This window comes from Acinonyx jubatus, chromosome A2 (genome assembly GCF_027475565.1).
Source record: "Acinonyx jubatus isolate Ajub_Pintada_27869175 chromosome A2, VMU_Ajub_asm_v1.0, whole genome shotgun sequence".
Classification (NCBI taxonomy): domain Eukaryota; kingdom Metazoa; phylum Chordata; class Mammalia; order Carnivora; family Felidae; genus Acinonyx; species Acinonyx jubatus.
The window spans coordinates 73507242-73530055 of NC_069383.1; the positions used below are offsets into that span (position 1 = coordinate 73507242).

Consider the following 22814-nt stretch of genomic DNA (forward strand, 5'->3'; position numbering starts at 1 on the left):
AGAAGGTCACAGACCTGTCACTTACAAAAAAAGATGGTAAAACAAGCAATTCTAAAATTTAAGAAGTGACTAAGTTTGCTGTCATAGCCAATGCTGACAAAATGCAGTGTACTGGTATTTTTACTGGAATGGATACATGCTACCAAGACCTTGATTTATGAATTTGCTGCAAGTGTGTCCCTTAATTTATGCATTTTTCTAGCTGTATGTTTTTCCTCTTGAGATTTTACAGACTGGTCAAATGAACTTTGACATCAAATCTAATTAAAAAAAAGAAAAAGAGAAAGAAAAAATGGCCACAAGTCTTAGAACACACATAATGGTCCTCCACTGTTTTCTTATAAACTCTGTTTTACAAAGCACTGAACCTCTGAAGACTCTTAAAAATCAATATACCACTTTTCATTGAGATTTCTGCATTACCTGACCATGTGAAAGTAAGTCCTGCGGCAAGATCTACCCCTGAGAGACTTCGGACACTGACACTGCACACGAGTAGTGTTCTCATAGGATTCAAGGATGTAGTCATTTCTTTATTAAGTGTGTAGTAAGGGATAATTATACTTTTCATTGGGGCTGATTTTTCTTGTGGTTCACAAAATTTTCTTATCTCACAGGTCTTTCCTGCTGAAACATTTGGCAGAAGCATTCAGGTACTGTTTATGAGGAGAAAATGCATCATACCAGCAGATTCTTGGTTAATTAACAAAGTGTCTGCCTCATAAAAGAACTTACATGATGTATAATCTTACTCTCAAAGAATGACACTAATGGTACAAATCTATCATAAAAATTTTTGTCACAAGAATTAGTCCCTCTTATTCAATTATCTTGGTCCCTTTACCAAGGAAGCTAAACTGAGTCACAATGTGATAGATATACTTTAAAATCTGAACTACAAACCACAGAAAGTTTTTAATAGTGATTTGTAGAGAATTACTTTGAATATTCTACCTTGGCCAGTAATTATACTTTAATATAGACAAATGACAATTTCCATAAAATATACAAGACAATGATGTAAAAATCAGATCATTTAAAAAAGTTAGCCCTTGGGGCATCTCCACATAATACAATAACTAATATTCAAAATGGTAACTACAAGATGGTAAAGAAAGCTGAGAGCAGAGTTGCAGGAACGATGTGGCCATCATTCACACTGTAACCAGCCATGAGCAGTGTGGGGTACATGAGAGGCACTCAGGAAAAATCTGTTGAATGAATTGTTGAATAATATCCCATATTATATCCTATGCTACACATTAAAAACAAATAACATTTTGAACACGTAAACCCTAAACCCTGAAAAGGTAACAACAGACATCTATAGGGATTGTCTCATAAGCCAGGCACTGTCCTTCAGTGATTTGTAAGCATTAATTTATTCAAGTCTTCTAACAATTTTGTGAGGTACCCAGTATAACTATCATCACCCTTATTTTCAAACAGGTAAACTAAGGCACAGAGAATTTAAGTAATTCATCCAAGGACACATGATTTGTAAACCGCAGAGGCAAGATTCAAACTCAGGCATGTGGCTCCAGAATCTGCACCCTAACCATTCCGGAACATTTTATTTCATCTTATCTTTTCACTTGGATATATTTACTTCCATGTAAAACATTTTCTTTTTTTTTTATTTATTTTTATTTTTTTTTAACGTTTATTTATTTTTGAGACAGAGAGAGACAGAGCATGAATGGGGGAGGGTCACAGAGAGAAGGAGACACAGAATCTGAAACAGGCTCCAGGCTCTGAGCTGTCAGCACAGAGTCCGACGCGGAGCTCGAACTCACGGACCATGAGATCATGACCTGAGCCAAAGTCGGACGCTTAACCGACTGAGCCACCCAGGCACCCCATGTAAAACATTTTCTATTTCAGATCTAAATGGTTTTACATAGTACTTCTGTTATAGCTCCACCTGGCCTGGAGTTGTGCATTATTTATTCCCAACGTGTGGAAAAGGCAAGATTTGAGCAGATGATTTCTCCCACTGGGCGGCATCAGGGGCATTTTTCAACTACTGCCCAGCATGGCTGAGTCATAAGGGGAACATTGTTAAAGCCAACTCAGCCTTCTTCTGTCCACAGGGCTTCTCAATGCTTTAATTTCTCCCAGGAATATAATTAAAGAGAGTGGTTCCTTCTAATTCATAAATTAACAAGGCTCCATTCCAACTTGTATTTCCAATGAGGTTTCCTGCAGGTCTACTGTGAGAATCGTTCTTTATATTGTTTTTAGCAGTTCCCCCAAGATGTGCATGCTAATTCTAATGTTAGGACTGATGGATTCCTGACAAGGATCACACTGTTCATCTGACACAGATTCTTAGAACAGGAGAGGCTCTTTTGAACAAGACATCTGGTTAGCTTTCTTATAAGTTTAGGGGAAAAACATGTGTATGCTTTAAGTAAGTTAACAAAAGTTTATTGGGTACCACACTAGGGCTCTAGAGACACAAGCAACAATAATAATAATTTAACACATCACTTACTAAGTAACGGGCACGATGTTAATTTATTTTCCATTGCCGGGCCAAAGTGTACACATTTTTAAAAAAATGTTTACTTCTTTATTTTGATAGAGTGTGCACAAGCAGGGAAGGGGCAGAGAAACAGGGAGAGAGAGAATCAGAGGCAGGCTTCATGCTGTCAGCACAGAGCCTGATGCAGGGCTCAATCTCATGAACTGTGAAATTATGATCTGAGCCAAGATCAGGAGTCAGATACTTAACTGACTGAAACATCCAGGTGCCCCAAGTGTATACATCAATTTGGACAAGACAATCTCTGAGTTTCCTTCAAAATCCAGAGAAAATCTGAAATTAAAAATTCTGGAAATGTGAATGTAGTGGATTTTCTTACACAATTATAACAGATTTATGTCAACTTTCCTCTCAAAGATTTGCTTTTATCAAAAAACAAAAATAACAAAACTTTCCCAGTGATATGACTCTATCAACAATTGGATAAAGACTTTGAAAGCATACATTCTGCTTCCAACTCTTTGAGCAAAAAGCTGCCACATCATATATTTATTTTTTATTGTTCTTTTAACATCAATAGTAGTGATTCTTATTAAATGCTCCCAATTTATTTCAAGTAGGTTGAGAGCTTACCAGCAACTTTTCAGAAACCATCACAGCCTTGTAATCTTGCAATCTTTGATTTTTCTTAAGCCTCTCTTTATACCTTTCTTGTCCCATTCTCGTGTGGAGAGCACTCAATTTAGCCAACTCATTGACCCCTTTCAACCACTGCTCCTGGGCTGGTTCCGAGCGCAATTTTCACAGCTAACGTTAGCTGGTTGTTGTTTCACACAATAGATTTCTTAGCTGGCAGTTCCAACTCCAAAACTGGAAAGAAAACCCAAACACTCCAAACTGCATTTTTACACCAATATCCTTCCAGATTAAAAATCAGAACGTCAAATAACTTGCCAGATATTTAACTGAGAGACGTTCCATTTTTAAGGTTTGAATTTCAGCAAAAAGTCATATTATTTTAGAAATACAAACTTGATTATACACATCAAGGTTATTTTTATAGTATATGGTAAAATAGACTTTTTTCAGACATGTATCTAAAATTCCTAAGCAACACAGATCACTAGTTCTTATTTTTTTTACTTCTTTAATTTTCTAGTACTTTCTCTTAATTTTTTAATTCATTTTTTAATGTTTATTTATTTTGAGAGAGAGAGTGTGTGCACAAGCAGGGAGGGGCAGAGACAGAGAGGGAGAGCAAGAATTACAAGTAGGCTCCATGTGGTCAGCGCAGAGCCTGACATGGGGCTGGAACTCACAAACTGTGAGACCATGACCTAAGCTGAAATCAAGAGTTGGATGCTTAACCAACTGAGCCACCCAGGTGCCCTATAGTACTTTCCTTTACTAAAATGAAAAAGAAAAGTCCTAGCTTCTTATGTTTACCTATTACAACGGAAGATATTATTCAAGGTAAGAAGAAAATTTTTAATATTAATATAAATATGCACTATTCCAAAAGTAAGTAAACAAACACATATGGCATTTTAGAAACCTTAGAAAACAAAAGAGGGAAAGCAACTAATACTGAAATGATAGTATTAAAGTGAGTAAAAAAAAATCAAGATGACAAATTTTTTTTAAGTATGTCTAACTTTCAGAATTTACAATATATCTCAGATCTTCCATAGTAGCCAGTTTTTCTAGCTGCCAGTAAAAATTTTTGAAAACACATGCTTTAGACTACAATGAAACACTATCATCCAAGATTCTATTATAAATCAGGTCTACTGACATTGTATCAGTGGAGTTTGGTGTTGGCTTCATTTTAAAATGTGGCTTCTTAGACGGTAAAGCACAGGAGACATGGGAAGATCCATAATTAAGGGACATTAGTGAATTGTTAAACTCTAAGCAACTTTTATACTTACCTATAGGTTAACAAACCTCATGTTCAAGTGTAATCATTGTCCTGAATAGTGTGTGAGTGTTACATGATTCTAAGGTTTGTTTCCCTGCCCCACTTGCTAATATCACCTACAATTCTTCCACTCTTGTCATCACCACCATCACTCAGTGTCCAGCCCCCTCCCCCCACATGCGGGTTTTTTTCTAAGAACACACTGGTATATTTCAACTCAGATCCTTCATCACTTATCTGATTTACTGCCAACAATTCTGCCCTCATATTGTATAGTAAAAATATGTAATAGTTTTGCATATTGAAATCCCTGTGCCCAGAAGGTTTCCATCCATGGTGGAGAATGAGATGATCAGCCCAATTTGGAGCAGTCTGTTCTGCATTTTAAGATGTCTCATTACCCCACATGCATGATTTGGCTAAGAATGAACTAGCACTCTTTTGAATTTCCTCATTTCCATGGAGTTGGAAGCTGCCATTCTTAGCAATCAACCCCCATCCACACTGCTTCAATCTGCTTTATGGTGACTGAACAGAGAAGTGTCTCATAGACACTCATAGTGTCTCATAGAGTAGAATATGCATATGAGTTAGAATTCGTATATTTCCTCTTCTTCCCATTTACAGCTTGTAAAAACCCCATATAGATGAGATTTTTAGAGGATTTTTAGGGCAGTGAAACTCTTCTGTATGATACTATAATGGCAAATACATCATTATAATTTGTCAAAACCCAAAGAATGTATGATACCAAGAGTAACCCTAATGTAAACTATAGACTCTGGGTGATACTGACATATCTGCGTAGGTTCATCAAGGGTCACAAATGTACCAGTCTGGTGGGGGATGTTGATAACTATATGCCTCTGTGGGGATGGGGAGTACATGTGAATTCTGTATACTTTCTGCTCAATTTTACTGTGCATCTAAAACCACTCTAAAAGATATAGACTATTTAAAAGGAGAAAAAATTGTCTCAAATATGTAGCATGTTAGCATACCTGTGATAGGGAGAAGTTACATTGTGATAGGACAAAACAGAAAAACAATATAATTAAATGTTATCCTCATTGTCATTATTCCCCTTGAATGTCAGAAAACTTTTCAAAGGGATGAGTGGGATGTTAAATAAGATTTAAATAATGGAGCTGAATGAGAATTTTATGATCAGAGAGAAGGCAATTTTTAAATCAACATTTCTTTTTCAAAAGGGTAACCACATCCTTAAAAGAGTGAGTTGGGGAAAATAACTGTCTCGTTCACATGTCAATCAAAATTATTTCTAACATGCAATCTTGATCATCTCTTTGATAGATTTTAGATGTGCACATTCTCATTTCGAGTTTTAATGAAGTCTAGAAAAATTATGGAAAAGCTGATCTTCCTTTGGTTCATACTGCAGCATCAATTGCTCTAAAAATAGTCTCCGGTTTTCAGATGTATATGAAAACAAGCATCTGAACTTTGCATTAAAACTACTCATGCGTTAAACTGCTGAGAAAGCCTTTTAAAATCAGAGTGACACCTCACTGGAAAATATGGTTAATTCTGCTAATAGAAAATATATTCTGAAACAAAGATACAGTAAAATGGAAGCCTACAGGCCATAACAAATGGGCTAAGTTATACCTACCCTTGAATTTGTAACTATGGCTTCCACGGTGAATTTTATATGCTAATGATAAAAAAATAGTTAAAGGTCTATACTTTTGGGACTAACAGGCATTTATTCAGAGGCTTTCTATTTATCAAACTGACAGACTCTACTCTGCATCTGAAAGCAGCTGATTTCCTCCTGTTTTCAACTATTCCCTACGTGAATTCTGAGAGGCACATTACAAACAAGCTCTGCACTGACCATGGCCTCTGCAGAGTTATATCTCTGGTGTGTTCCGCAGATTAATCTAAAATGTGATTTACAATAATTTCCTTTCTTAAATCGAGACAAGGAACAGCCTGGAGGGGGAAACTACCAACGCTAGGTAGGTAGTATTTTAGACCTCTGGTGGGAAAGAGACCTGTCCAATTTTACTTGATTAAAACCACAGAGCTGTTTAACATGGTTCCTGGGTTGGGAAAGCCAGTAAAAAAACATAAGTGAAAGCTTACGTGCTTATATTACAGAGTTCTCACTGTTTCTTTTTTACAGGGGCAAATTCAGCCCAGCTGTCTTTCCATGTAGTTAGGCATGACCCTTTATAACAGTGGGAGACTAGCCAGAAAATGTGGATGACACCATCATCGCCTTGAAGGGACTGCAGGAAACCACAATTCTACAGACTCATCTATTTTGTTTTAATCTCATTTACATGGAAATACACCCTTAAGTTTCATACTATTATACTGCAAATGAACATCAATTTCTCGGTGAATTTATTTATGCATTTACTTGTCATACTTCAATAATTTTCTTTTAATGTGATCTCAGTGCATATTATAAAAGTGTGGCTCTCATCTATTGGAATTTCCAGAAGATAGAATAAAAATATTAGATTCAAGGGAGGATGGTGTAACACTGATTCCAGATTCAATTGACTGATTTTTAATCACGAGCAAATATCTGGTTATTAGAAAATAAATTAATAATTTCAGAAATGAACAACATAAAAAAAAAAAAAAACAGCACAGGAAAGGATCTTGGAAAGTACCTGTTCAATGCTCTTATTTTTCAGTTGAGGAGCCTAAGGACCAGAAGGAATAAATGACTTCTTGAAAGTCACAGGCTAGTTATAGACAGAGCCTGCTCCCCTAATTCAATAATCAGTACATTTTGCCCTCAACAACAGTGTAACTAGACGACCACTTAAGGCCTACAGAGTAGGAACTTCAAATCTTACACACCTTTTTGTGTATGTTTTACACTCACTCAGTGACTTATTTCTGCAGTCCAAGGTTACAAACATAGTAAATGCAAGTGGGTATGTAGGGCCTATGTGTAAGAGCTTCAAAGCAATCCTGAGGCTCCAATACTATCAAACTCATTTAACTTTTGACTATGCCCAGCCAAGAAAGCACTGATGAAGAGAATATTAGTTCGTAAACTGCTGGTTTACCAAAGCAAATCTTCACACTAATACTCTATTTAGTCACGCATATTTTTAATTCATGCAACCAATAATTACTGAGGGCCTACTATGTGTTAAGTGTGGTTATAGACATAACACAGATAAGAGTGATAAAGACAAGCTGAGTCCATGACCTTACAGAACTTAAATCAAGTAGTGGATAAAAAAAACGAAACAGATACACAAATAAAATAATTTCAGTGCACTATAAGTGCTATTGAAGAAGTTAAACTGGATGATAGTAATGGGAAAGGTTCTATTTTTAGAAAGGTGGCCTCTTTATAAATAGGTGATATATGATCTATGATCTGTTTGATTAGAAAGAGATAGCCACGTGGCAAACAGGAAGAAGAGTATTCCATGCAAAGGGAAAGATGGAGTCAAAGAGGCTCTCTGATGTGTGAATGGGTTTGCGGTTTGGTTGTACCACCAGAGGCGCAGAGCACAAGGTGGTGAAGACACAGGTTGGATGAGAGATTTGAAATATTTTTTTCATATAGGTAATGGAAAGATGAACTTTTTTTTAGAAATTTAGAAATCTATACAATTTTATTATTTTATTTATATGGGCAGGACAAACTTCTGCATTAGGAAAGCCATAGTGATTCTAAATCATGTATAATTTACTCATTCAAAATGCATATAGAAAACAAGGCCCAGATAAACACTTAGATACAACTTTGCTAACAAGAAAAAGTAGACACAGCATTTTTTGTGTGTAGCTGGACTTCAGAATTACAATCCACTTAAATCTGAATGGGTCTACAAATACATGATTGTCTGGTTTACTTTGTCCAGCAAGTAAAATCTCTTCAATACTATTGCTGACCTCACTTGTTACTACTGAATTCGTCAAATGACAAAGTGTTCTTTAAACCATGTAATGTGCTTTCTTTTTAATATCAGTGCAATCTATTTCTATTACAGCCTGGGTGTCATATTTGTTGTATAGAGAAAATATATATAATAGTTTGCTAGAATTATTGATCTATGTACATATATCGATCAGTAATTTACTAGAAAAATAGGCAGCTCTTTAAGGTAAAGGATCTATATGTATAAATACAAAGAAGACCTTGGGGCTACCTGAGACTGAAGGCTATGAATCAAGCTTCTGAATCCCAGTTTTGCAATTAGTTACCTCTCTGTTCAGGTCTCTCTCAAAAATATGTTACTATACCATACTAGGTTGAAGAGAATAAAACAAAAATTTCTAAGTGTCTAGTGCACAGAATAAATTCAATAAATTTCAGTGTCCCCCCCCCCACCTATGCCAAGTATTTCTTCTAATAAAAATAGTATTTACAATATAGGACCTATATTCAGATTTCATTTGTCTCGTTTAATCAATTTTCACATAGGAAAAAAAAAAGTTAGGACAAAGGAACTGCTTCTAAAGCTCTTTATACATCAAAGTCTGAATGAAGGCCTAGTGTTTCTAATTGTTCTGTGCCTGGAAGCATCCCATTTTGACTGCCTAGCTTCTCCACAGTTTTTACTGTGCTTCCTTCATCTCAGACATAAACACGTGCCCAAGTGCAGTAAATCACAGTTAATTGTATGTCTTAAGTTAAAAGACAAAAATAATGCACAATTAATTGGGGGGAAATTGTCAGTTGGTGGCTGAGTCTCGCTCATTACACTTTGCACACAGGATGCACGCCAAGTGTGTGTTCCTGGCAAGGAGACTGAATCAGTGACACCGAGGTGAGGTGCTGCACGGCACAACCTTTCTGCAGAGCAGTCTGGTACAAAGATTCAAGTGCTTTAGAATACTCAACACTGCAACTGCACCACACGTGGCTTCCTACAAGCCTATAAACATGTTCAGCACAGGACTGCACCCAACAGTGAAATGTAGCAAGCACTATAATGTTCAATGATAAGGGACTGAAGAAAGAGACTAGGTTTTGGCCATTAAAGGAAAAATCTAAGACCTAAGCTGTTATAAATGAGTTTTTCACATTTAATAACATGAGAAAATGTTCACGACATATTTCATAGGTGAAAATTGTTTACAAAACAATATGTTTTGAGAAAGAAAAGTGCAGAGGATGAGGGGAAAAGTACTTGGAAAAGAGAAAATGAAAATATTAATGCTTGCTTTGAGCATCCCTAAATTTCCTAATTTTCTAAGTCACTTTCTAAATTGTTCAAAATTGCATTTCAATTTATTTCTTAATCTGATATTATAAAATGTCCATTTTAAAGATCCATAAGAATCTTTTAAGATGAACTTACCTGACAGTTATAATAAAAACATTGTCATAAAATTCAAAAATAATACCCAGTAAGCACTTACATATAATCATTATACCCTTAATTATACAGACTAAATCAACTTTGTAAAATGTGTTTTATAAATATACAGGAAAACTATGTTCAATAGACTTAAATGTTCAATGCAATTTCATACTCCAACATATACCTTATAGTATATTAACACACCAGAAGAAAATCACTATAAATCCTTATTAATTCACTGACATTGATAAACTACAAAATATGTTTACAGCAAATCCAATAACTCTAAATTTGAGGAACTACAAATCTCTCCTCGACCCACCAACTCTCCCATTGTTTTCTACTCCGTAATAGAAAGCCTTTACATCTGGCCACTTTATATCTGGAGTATGAAACTGCATTGAACATTTATTATTTTGATGCTAAAATTTGGCAATAAACCACACACACACACACACACACACACACACACACACACATACACACGCGGAGTTTTATCATTTCTACCAACTAGATGAAGATAAATGACAGTTGTGCAATATATCACTCGTTAAATACTAACTTTTGTTCTATTTCAATTTTAGAAGGAAAGGATATATAAAACCCAACAGAGTAGATTTGTTCCAAAGGTACTGAATGGTCTACTAACCTTGAAATAAGAAATAAACATTTCTTGCTCTTTTATTTATCGAAAGGTGGGGTGGGAAAAGATAATCATTTTTCAGCAAAAGTGTATATTTCAACCTCAGGCATGTTTATGTCCTGAGGGTAATATTTCCATTCCACTCTTAATGGAACAAATTTCTAATCAGAATATGTATTCAAAAATAATTGAGGCAATGCACTGTCAACATATCATGCTGTCATCAGCATCCCCTGGTGCCGGGAATCAACTCAGCACCCTCTCTGCTGTGACAGAGCCAGGGTAACGCAGGAATGTCACCCTTGATGAAGGGAGGGGAGCCAGCATGGATGACACAAAGGTTCTGCTCCCTTTTGTGTGCTCAACACAGAGTTTGGAGAAGGCTTCTAAACTGCAAGAGACCAAGCTTAAAACTTTAAGGAAGGGATGACTTATAATGACTTAAAACCACAGCTTTTAAATCAGAATCTGTGTCTACTTTTATAAAATTATTGAGAAATCTTGAAACAGTCATTTGTGGAAAGCTTAACACTGGCCCTAGATTTTTAAATTATTAAAACTGTAGGGCAACATATACTACTGAATATATTTTGGAATGCCCCCCGCCAAAGTCCAGAGGCTTAAATTTAGGTTTCTTCAGGTCTGACAATATATTGATAATTGTTGAAGCTGGGTGATGGGTAATGAGGGGTCCTTATACTATCCTTCTACTTTTGAATGTGTTTGACATTTTTATAAGAAAAAATGAAAAAAAAATAGATTTCTTTTAATATAGTTTATGCTCAAAATTTTACTGCCTTCTCCTTTGGAAATATATGAGATCTGATTTATGTTTATGATTATTCAAGACTCTAAAAAGCAGTGTGAATGTTTTAAAAATCCACTAAGCATGATGTTGATCATAAAAAAAAAAATTCCTTCACTCCTGATAAAATTTTACCATGATCTATAATGATAGAAGCACACCTAAACAAATGGAGTGCCACCATATGCCTGGCATTCTTACAGTGTGACAAAATAGACTGGTAATTTACTGCTTTCCTACCGAAATCTGCCAGCTTTAACTCCCCCGTGTCACTGATCAGAAGGTTCTGTGGTTTCAGGTCTCTGTGCAAAATATAACGCTGGTGGATGTAAGACAGCCCTCGCAGCAACTGAAATAAAAACAACTGAAAAAACAGGGAGACAAAAGTTAAAATCTGAACACAGATAAATGCCAGTTTCTACACAGTCTGCCAACTACTTGTATTTAGTAAAAATGGGTACCGATCACTAAATTTCCTACCCAAATTATTTAGAGAACATGCATAAAAGTATGGGAATCTCTAATTCGTTAACAAGTAAATCTGAAAATTGCTACCAACTTATGTCAACCCAGAGTGATACCCTCCTCAGCCAGAAATCGAGAATCCAATCGGCACTCTATGAATTAAGCAAAATGTAAAGAATCAATTCTTTGTAACATCTGATTTCCTCAGGCTTATATTGATGCTTGAGACAGAGAAAAAGATCTATCCATAACATTATCAAAAGATGTAGAATTTTTTACCTAGTTTATGTAAATGTGCACATATTTAATTCTACAAAAATGACATAAACATGTTATCCAATGATTCACCCACTGACATGCTTTAAGCAATGGAAAGATAAGATAATTTCAAATAATTAAAGCGAAAGTCACATGGCCCAATTAATACTACATTGTAATTATACTGCTTTTGCACATATGGCCATAGAGATTAGGCTGTTGCCTAAAGACAGACATGCACCTTCACTAATTACAAAGCAGACCTATCCTAAGGAAACAGAAAACAGAGAAACCAAGAATTCAAGAGCAATACTTTTGTAGGAAATAATTTTAAAAACTGGTTTCACACTGGATCACATCAAATGTTTCTACTTTGATAATAACAAAATGTGATTTGCGAGGGTTACCAAAATCCTATTTATGAAAAAGGAAATATTTTAAAATAACTCACCTAACAAATAATCCTAATAATTTCTAGTTTTTAAAAACTGCTCTTTTAAAACAAAAATAAAAATGGTATTCCAGTCTATATATTTAGCTAGTAACAAAAAGCTGTCTCAGGGAAATTTTAAATGAGTTAGTTGTCAAAGATTGATGATAGAAGGATTCCAGAATATTTAAATGGAAAGGATTGGCAACTCCTTGAGAGCCCCTGGAAGCTAGCATTTCTGGAATATTTTCCACCTAACTGGGGGCTAGAAAAGCCAGGTATATTTTTTACAGGGTGGATACCTTGAAATCACAGTGAGACAAATTCATTTCAGTATCTTTGTATTGATGACATATGCTATGGAGCAGTGAAGGCCTACGATCAGTCTTTCCAGAATCTAAGCATCAGAAGGGAAAAGTCTGTTCTGTGTTAGCCTAGATTGAATTAGTGGCTCGAGAACCTCAGGAAGCAAACATCTCTCTAGACTCCTCCTCTCAACCCTTCCTGTGTAGCAGATGGAAAGATGTAACACCATCACCAGCAGCTTCCAGCTTCACTTTTCACTCCTAATAACCCCTGCATCCTGAAGCCTAATGCTTTCAATTTTGAAGAAAATCCATACTCTCAGTTTTACAAGGGAGAAAGTGAGCAAATAAAGTTACTTTGTGTTTTCAAAAGCTTTAAACAAAAAGGCAAAAGCAGGCCACATAACAAATACATTTGATTTCAAAAATAAACTGATTTTAAAAAGGAAGTTTGGCCTTCCGCAAGGTGCTAACTGACCTTAGGGGCCTACTAGACACTTACCAGAATGTGATTGTCCATTTAACTGTGGCAATGAGTTTTAATTTAACAGAGAGCAAGTACCAGGTGCCATTCTATGTATGTATCATAGAATACAACCTCATTTAATCGCTGCAACAATTCTAGTGAAAGAGGTACTACTATTATTTCTGTATTAGTGATGAGGAAACTAAGCACAGTTTCTCAAAGTTGTACAGCAATAAGTGCTGGAGCCAGGACTCAAACCCAGGCAGTTTGATTCCAAAGTCCACAATCTTAACCACTTCACTATAGGAATCTTGGCCAGAAATCAACACAGGTAGGCAAAATGTTGGCATAGAAGCTGCTTCCTCCCACTGACAGAATGAGGTCTGGGTGTATAATAGCACAGCCTTCAAGGCTGGCTACAGCGGGGTGCCCAGGAGTCATCACTCCATGCTCCTTGATTTCAAGCAATCTTGCCCAACCCCACACTCTGAGCACACTGTTCTTCAAACCTTTACCTTTATTCCTGCCTCTCTTCTGACAAAAAAGCTCCCTTTCCCCTTTGTCTGTTATTCTCCATGCATTTCTTAAGTCTCACCTCAAGAACTGCTCCTCCTTGACCACCTCCCCAGGCCTTCACTCCCTCTACAGGTGCATGTAAGGTGCTCCCCCTCTGTGCTTCAGGGGCAGCCTTTGCCTGTGTCTACAGTATACGGTATTTTCCTGCCTCCCAGACTGTGTGCTTTAACCATCCTCCTAACCTGGGGACACAGGTGACACTCCTATACCAGCAATGTGAATACAGAACTGAATGTAGAGAGATCTGGATGAAGCATATACAAAAACAATGGACAGGAAACCATGCAACGGGGTTTTCTAGATGCTAAGTGTAGAAGTGGGTAAATCAGGCAGTCCCAAAGGGCTCTTCTTTTAATACCTTTACTAATTAGTGAAAATATATAATCCTCATGCTAATATGGAAGCTATTAAAATGGAATATCAGGGGCGCCTGGGTGGCGCAGTCGGTTAAGTGTCCGACTTCAGCCAGGTCACAATCTCGTGGTCCGTGGGTTCGAGCCCCGCGTCGGGCTCTGGGCTGATGGCTCAGAGCCTGGAGCCTGTTTCCGATTCTGTGTCTCCCTCTCTCTCTGCCCCTCCCCCGTTCATGCTCTGTCTCTCTCTGTCCCAAAAATAAATAAACATTGAAAAAAAATTTTTTTAAAAAATGGAATATCATATTAAAGGAGATTAAGAAAACTGGTGTCAGGGAAGGATGCAACACTCCAATTACAATTGTGTACATGATAAACTAAGCCCAGACATGACATAACCGCCTCAAACATTGTTATAGCCCCAAACATATTTTAGCTCTTTGAGCAATGCACAAGTTAAGTCAGAATAAATCTCCATAGAATAAATTCATTCAGGATTTACTAAGGGCCAACCCTGTGCCATGTCAGGTGCTGTCAAGCAAGAGGGATGCAAAGATGAATAAGGTATTAGATGTAGTCCCTGGACTCCAGAAGTTCACAACCCACTAGGTATGAGAGACACATAAACAGATGGCTACCACTTAAAGTTAAGTCTGCACTGCAACAGTAAAGCAAACTGAGTGTACCATAGGCACAGAGGAGGGAGGGTCTAGCTAAAATTAAAAAAAAAAAAAAGTAGAATTAATCCTGCCATAATATGAATAGCAGGCTATGGAAGGGATAAATCACAGGAAACTTGTCACTCTGAAAAGAGAATTCATCACACATAAAATTTTAATAGGAAATCAAATTGAACAGTCACTAGATGCACAAGGTGAAACGACCAAGCAAGCAGGTCACTAGATAAATTAAGAAGAAAAACCCATATAAATGAAAAGATAATATATGAAACCATAAACCTACCAACTCACCATCACAAAAGTAATGGTGGCAATAGGGACCACAGCAGACTTCACTAAAAACATTAGAAAAATATGGGTTAAAAGTCCATAACTTAATGGGCTTAAGAGAGTAGGCACTGCCAGCCAGGGGAAGGCTGTGGGTAGCAGTGGCCATGCTCAGTTAAACACAAGGCTATGCTCTTTGGAAATGTCTTGAGAATTCACATGTTAGGGAATCTCTTCCGTTAGGCAAGCAGGCAAATACCTAACTTCACCACATAAATTTTTGAGAAAGCCACTTGACTTGATTGTATAAATCATTGCACAATAAGCTACACTTGATCATTTTGAAAACCAGAGGACACTGTGAGAAGAAGGAGGACCACCAAAGAGTAAAAGTCATTGTGGGTATTTGCTAATAAAACTTGGTAAATGTGGATGGAATCTCAGATACCAAAAAGAAGGGGCCTAATAATAATTGAGGGCAAATTCTCGTTTAAAAGCTGTTTCAAGCACTCTTGCATATAACATTTAATCCTTTTCATCAATAATCCTGTATTTTTTCTTTTCTCTTAAATAAGAAAGCCGTAGCTCTAAATGCACAAGAAACTTACTCAAAATCATCCAAACCATCACACAGCGCCTGTGAACTTTCCATTACACCTCCTCATCTTAAATGAGGTTGATGCTTGGTAAATGCATGGATGAATACAGACATATGCCCAATATAATGAAGGTGCTTTAATAAGTGAACCCAAGTTTGTAGAAGTCTCAATTAGCATATTATGTAATGAGCATATGATTCCTAGATTTGTTTCTGCTATTTAAACTCCTCTCAGCAATTAATAACATAACTTTAGGTACTGAAGTTGATAAGTATTACCAACAGATGTGAAACTCTCTTCCCATCTTTCTATGTAGTAGCCATAAGGCCTTCCTAAGAATACTTTGTCACCTCAGGATATTCTCTTCAACTTTATAAAAGGATTCCTCCAAATTCTTCAATATGATCACTGAGGATTTATACTCTAGTTTGAATATGTTCACTTTCTGCAGTACAAACCCCAATGGGAAAATGCCTTAAATAGCAATGATCTGATGAACAGGGACACTTCTGCCAGCAGCAGATCTATCTATAGCTCAGTTGTCTTGTCATCCCCAGCAGGAAACAGCTCATATTCTCAGTGCCATGGTATATACTTCTCAGGAATACTTCGAATACTTCATCCATTCCCTTATGGAACTCTTTAGGGTTTAAGCAGGTAAAAAAACAAAAACAAAAACAAAAAACAAACAAGATAGGCTTTTTATCAAAACTTTTTAAGTCAGGAAAAAGGACACATTATTGGGCTCGATATGTTTTATTACTCAGAAGAATTCCTGGCGCTGGCAGTGAGCAACAAGATTTATACTCCCCACCCCCATCTTTCAAAGTCTAAAGATGTGTGATCAGATGTTTTTTTTTTTTTTGAAATTTATTGTCAAATTGGTTTCCATACAACACCCAGTACTCATCCCAAAAGGTGCCCTCCTCAATACCCACCACCCACCCTCCGCTCCCTCCCACACCCCACCAACCCTCAGTTTGTTCTCAGTTTTTAAGAGTCTCCTATGCTTTGGCTCTCTCCCACTCTAACCTCTTTTTTTTTTTTTCCTTCCCCTCCCCCATGGGTTTCTGTTAAGTTTCTCAGGATCCACATAAGAGTGAAAACATACGGTATCTGTCTTTCTCTGTATGGCTTATTTCACTTAGCATAACACGCTCCAGTTCCATCCACGTTGATACAAAGGGCCATATTTCATTCTTTCTCATTGCCACGTAGTACTCCATTGTGTATGTAAACCACAATTTCTTTATCCATTCATCAGTTGATGGACATTTAGGCTCTTTCCATAATTTGGCTATTGTTGAGAGTGCTGCTATAAACATTGGGGTATAAGTGCCCCTATGCATCAGTACTCCTGTATCGCTTGGGTAAATTCCTAGCAGTGCTACTGCTCGGTCATAGGGTAGGTCTATTTTTAATTTTTGAGGAACCTCCACACTGTTTTCCAGAGTGGCTGCACCACTTTGCATTCCCACCAACACTGCAAGAGGGTTCCCATTTCTCTACATCCTCGCCAGCATCTATAGTCTCCTGATTTGTTCATTTTGGCCACTCTAACTGTCGTGAGGTGATATCTGAGTGTGGTTTTGATTTGTATTTCCCTGATGAGGAGCGATGTTTACCATCTTTTCATGTGCCTGTTGGCCATCTGGATGTCTTCTTTAGAGAAGTGTCTATTCATGTTTTCTGCCCATTTCTTCACTGGGTTATTTGTTTTTCGGGTGTGGAGTTTGGTGAGCTCTTTATAGATTTTGGATACTAGCCCTTTATCCAAAATGTCATTTGCAAATATCTTTTCCCATTCCGTTGGTTGCCTTTTAGTATTGTTGGTTATTTCCTTTGCTGTGCAGAAGGTTTTTATCTTCATAAGGTCCCAGTAGTTCATTTTTGCTTTTAATTCCCTTGCCTTTGGGGATGTGTCAAGTAAGAAATTGCTACGGCTGAGGTCAGAGAGGTCTTTTCCTGCTTTCTCCTCTAGGGTTTTGATGGTTTCCTGTCTCACATTCAGGTCCTTTATCCATTTTGAGTTTATTTTTGTGAATGGTGTGAGACAGTGGTCTGGTTTCAACCTTCTGCATGTTGCTGTCCAGTTCTCCCAGCACCATTTGTTAAAGAGACTGTCTTTTTTCCATTGGATGTTCTTTCCTGGTTTGTCAAAGATGAGTTGGCCATACGTTTGTGGGTCTAGTTCTGGGGTATCTATTCTATTCCATTGGTCTATGTGTCTGTTTTTGTGCCAGTACCAGGCTGTCTTGATGATGACAGCTTTGTAGTAGAGGCTAAAGTCTGGGATTGTGATGCCTCCTGCTTTGGTCTTCTTCAAAATTACTTTGGCTATTTGGGGCCTTTTGTGGTTCCATATGAATTTTAGGATGGCTTGTTCTAGTTTCGAGAAGAATGCTGGTGCAATTTTGATTGGGATTGCATTGAATGTGTAGATAGCTTTGGGTAGTATTGACATTTTGACAATATTTATTCTTCCAATCCATGAGCAGGGAATGTTTTTCCATTTCTTTGTATCTTCTTCAATTTCCTTCATAAGCTTTCTATAGTTTTCAGCATACAGATCTTTTACATCTTTGGTTAGATTTATCCCTAGGTATTTTATGCTTCTTGGTGCAATTGTGAATGGGATCAGTTTCTTTATTTGTCTTTCTGTTGCTTCATTATTAGTGTATAAGAATGCAACTGATTTCTGTACATTGATTTTGTATCCTGCCACTTTGCTAAATTCATGTATCAGTTCTAGCAGACTTCTGGTGGAGTCTATCGGATTTTCCATGTATAATATCATGTCATCTGCAAAAAGTGAAAGCTTAACTTCGTCTTTGCCAATTTTGATGCCTTTGATTTCCTTTTGTTGTCTGGATGCTGATGCTAGAACTTCCAACACTATGATAAACAATAGCAGTGAGAGTGGACATCCCTGTCATGTTCCTGATCTCAGGGAAAAAGCTCTCAGTTTTTCCCCATTGAGGATGATGTTAGCTGTGGGCTTTTCATAAATGGCTTTTATGATCTTTAAGTATGTTCCTTCCATCCCGACTTTCTCGAGGGTTTTTATTAAGAAAGGATGCTGAATTTTGTCAAATGCCTTTTCTGCATCGATTGACAGGATCATATGGTTCTTATCTTTTCTTTTATTAATGTGATGTATCACGTTGATTGATTTGCAAATGTTGAACCAGCCCTGCATCCCAGGAATGAATCCCACTTGATCATGGTGAATAATTCTGTTTATATGCTGTTGAATTTGATTTGCTAGTATCTTATTGAGAATTTTTGCATCCATATTCATCAGGGATATTGGACTGTAGTTCTTTTTACTGGGTCTCTGTCTGGTTTAGGAATCAAAGTAATACTGGCTTCATAGAATGAGTCTGGAAGTTTTCCTTCCCTTTCCATTTTTTGGAATAGCTTGAGAAGGATAGGTATTATCTCTGCTTTAAACGTCTGGTAGAACTCTCCTGGGAAGCCCTCTGGTCCTGGAGTCTTATGTGTTGGGAGATTTTTGATAACCGATTCAATTTCTTCGCTGGTTATGGGTCTGTTCAAGCTTTCTATTTCCTCCTCATTGAGTTTTGGAAGTGTGTGGGTGTTTAGGAATTTGTCCATTTCTTCCAGGTTGTCCAGTTTGTTGGCATATAATTTTTCATAGTATTCCCTGATAATTGCTTGTATCTCTGAAGGATTGGTTGTAATCATTCCATTTTCATTCATGATTTTATCTATTTGGGTCATCTCCCTTTTCTTTTTGAGAAGCCTGGCTAGAGGTTTATCAATTTTGTTTATTTTTTCAAAAAACCAACTCTTAGTTTCATTGATCTGCTCTACAGTTTTTTTATATTCTATATTGTTTATTTCTGCTCTAATCTTTATTATTTCTCTTCTTCTGCTGGGTTTGGGGTGTCTTTGCTGCTCTGCTTCTATTTCCTTTAGGTGTGCTGTTAGATTTTGTATTTGGGATTTTTCTTGTTTCTTGAGATAGGCCTGGATTGCAATGTATTTTCCTCTCAGGACTGCCTTCACTGCATCCCAAAGCGTTTGGATTGTTGTATTTTCATTTTCATTTGTTTCCATATATTTTTTAATTTCTTCTCTAATTGCCTGGTTGACCTACTCATTCTTTAGTAGGGCGTTCTTTAACCTCCATGCTTTTGGAGGTTTTCCAGAATTTTCCTGTGGTTGATTTCAAGTTCATAGCATTGTGGTCTGAAAGTAAGCATGGTATGATCTCAATTCTTGTATACTTATGAAGGGCTGTTTTGTGACCCAGTATGTGATCTATCTTGGAGAATGTTCCATGTGCACTCGAGAAGAATGTTGCTTTGGGATGCAGACTTATAATACATCTGTCAAGTCCATCTGATCCAATGTATCATTCAGGGCCCTTGTTTCTTTATTGACCGTATGTCTAGATGATCTATTCATTGTTGTAAGTGGGGTGTTAAAGTCCCCTACAATTACCACGTTCTTACCAATAAGGTTGCTTATGTTTGTGAGTAATTGTTTATTATATTTGGGGGCTCCCATATTCGGCGCATAGATATTTATAATTGTTAGCTCTTCCTGATGGATAGACCCTGTAATTATTATATAATGCCCTTCTTCATCTCTTGTTAAAGAATTTAATTTAAAGTCTAGTTTGTCTGATATAAGTATGGCTACTCCAGCTCTCTTTTGACTTCCAGTAGCATGATAAATAGTTCTCCATCCCCTCACTTTCAATCTGAAGGTGTCCTCAGGTCTAAAATGAGTCTCTTGTAACAGCAAATAGATGGGTCTTGTTTTTTATCCATTCTGATACCCTATGTCTTTTGGTTGGTGCATTTAGTCCATTTACATTCAGTGTTATTATAGAAAGATATGGGTTTAGAGTCATTGTGATGTCTGTAGGTTTCATGCTTGTAGTGATATCTCTGGTACTTTGTCTCACAGGATCCCCCTTAGGATCTCTTGGAGGGCTGGTTTAGTGGTGATGAATTCCTTCAGTTTTTGTTTGTTTGGGAAGACCTTTATCTCTCCTTCTATTCTAAATGACAGACTTGCTGGATAAAGGATTCTCGGCTGCATATTTTTTCTGTTTAGCACACTGAAGATCAAGTGCCAATTCTTTCTGGCCTGCCAAGTTTCAGTAGAGAGATCCATCACTAGTCTTATAGGTCTCCCTTTATATGTTAGAGCACGTTTATCCCTAGCTGCTCAGAATTTTCTCTTTATCCTTGTATTTTGCCAGTTTCACTATGATATGTCGTGCAGAAGATCGATTCAAGTTATGTCTGAAGGGAGTTCTCTGTGCCTCTTGGATTTCAATGCCTTTTTCCTTCCCCAGATCCGGGAAGTTCTCAGCTATTATTTCTTCAAGTGCACCTTCAGCACCTTTCCCTCTCTCTTCCTCCTTTGGAATACCAATTATGTGTAGATTATTTCTCTTTAGTGCATCACTTATTTCTCTAATTTTCCCCTCATGCTCCTGGATTTTTTTATCTCTCTTTTTCTCAGCTTCCTCTTTTTCCATAATTTTTTCTTCCAGTTCACCTATTCTCTCCTCTGCCTCTTCAATCCGAGCTGTGGTCATTTCCATTTTATTTTGCAGTTCATTTATAGCAATTTTTAGCTCCTCCTGACTGTCCCTTAGTCCTTTGATTTCTGTAGCAATAGATTCTCTGCTGTCCTCTATACTGTTTTCAAGCCCAGAGATTAATTTTATGACTATTATTCTAAATTCACTTTCTGTTATATTGTTTAAATCCTTTTTGATCAGTTCATTAGCTGTTGTTATTTCCTGGAGATTCTTTTGAGGGGAATTCTTCCGTTTGGTCATTTTGGAATGTCCCTGGCGTGGTGAGGACCTGCAGAGCACTTCCCCTGTGCTGTCTTGAATAACTTGCGTTGGTGGGCGGGGCGCAGTCAGACCTGATGTCTGCCCCCAGCCCACCGCTGGGGCCACAGTCAGACTGGTGTGTACCTTCTCTTCCCCTCTCCTAGGGGTGGGATTCACTGTGGGGTGGCATGGCCCGTCTGGGCTACTTGCACACTGCCAGGCTTGTGGTGCTGGGGATCTGGCGTATTAGCTGGGGTGGATGGGCAAGGTGCATGGGGGCAGGAGGGGCAGGCTTAGCTCGCTTCTCCTTAGGTGATCCACTTCAGGAGGGGCCCTGTGGCAGCGGGAGGGAGTCAGACCCGCTGCCGGAGGGGTGGCTCCGCAGAAGCACAGCGTTGGGTGTTTGCGCAGAGCGAGCAAGTTCTCTGGCAGGAACTGGTTCCCTTTGGGATTTTGGCTGGGGGATGGGCGAGGGAGATGGCGCTGGCGAGCGCCTTTGTTCCCTGCCAACCTGAGCTCTGTCATCCTGGGGCTCAGCAACTCTCCCTCCCATTGTCCTCCAGCCTTCCTGCTCTCTGAGCAGAGCTGTTAGCTTATAACCTTCCAGATGTCAAGTCCCTCTTGCTGTAGGAACACACTCTGTCCGGCCCCTCTGCTTTTGCAAGCCAGACTCGGGGGCTCTGCTTGGCCGGCGGGCCGCCCTTCTGCCCCGCTCCCTCCCGCCAGTCCGGGCAGCGCGCACCGCCTCTCTGCCCTTCCTACGCTCTTCAGTGGGACTCTCATCTGCACTTGGCTCCAGAGACTCTGTTCTGCTAGTCTTCTGGCGGTTTTCTGGGTTATTTAGGCAGGTGTAGGTGGAATCTAAGTGATCAGCAGGACGCGGTGAGCCCAGCATCCTCCTACGCCGCCATCTTCCCCTCCTCCAATCCCAGATGTTCTTTATCTCAATGTTTACAGTCATTAGGTTTTGTGAATGGTCTGAAACGCATGCATTATTTAATATCTGTGGTTCCACTTAATGTGAGACTAAGCACAGTGAACATCTTATAGATTGTCATGGGTCAACTTTCTTTGAGGAATGTCTAGAGTCTCTCGGGGCTTACAGAAAGCTTATTAGAACTATTAGCAATGGACCCTATGTCTTATGGTATAGAACCAGTTCTTACAAAGACATTTAGTTCACATACTTTTTTTGCCTTCTGGGGACCAAGTTTAACATCTCTGTATCTTAAATCTCTCATCTCTGTAACTTAAATGACTGGTTGAGTCTTAGTTATCTTTAACAGTCATTCACATTGCGATATTGTATCATTTCATAATTTTATGAATAACAGAAGAGTATAATAACTGCCACTTATTAAGTGATTACTATGACAGACATTGCACTAAGTGTTTTACACTCATTTAGGTAATTTAATCCTC

The 22814-nt window shown here is 37.9% G+C and overlaps 1 protein-coding gene across 7 annotated transcripts in view; it reads right to left on the bottom strand.

Annotated features, from left to right (window-relative positions):
* CDK14 (cyclin dependent kinase 14) overlaps positions 1–22814 on the bottom strand; it is a 599181-nt gene that overhangs the window by 263423 nt on the left and 312944 nt on the right. For all 7 annotated transcript variants that reach the window (XR_008296846.1, XM_027071858.2, XM_027071854.2 and 4 more), the window contains one exon: positions 11407–11530. Coding sequence is in view for 6 of the 7 variants with exons in the window: in XM_027071858.2 (XP_026927659.1) it covers positions 11407–11530 (124 nt within the window). In the remaining variant the exon portion in view is untranslated. The remainder of the gene's footprint in view (positions 1–11406; positions 11531–22814) is intronic.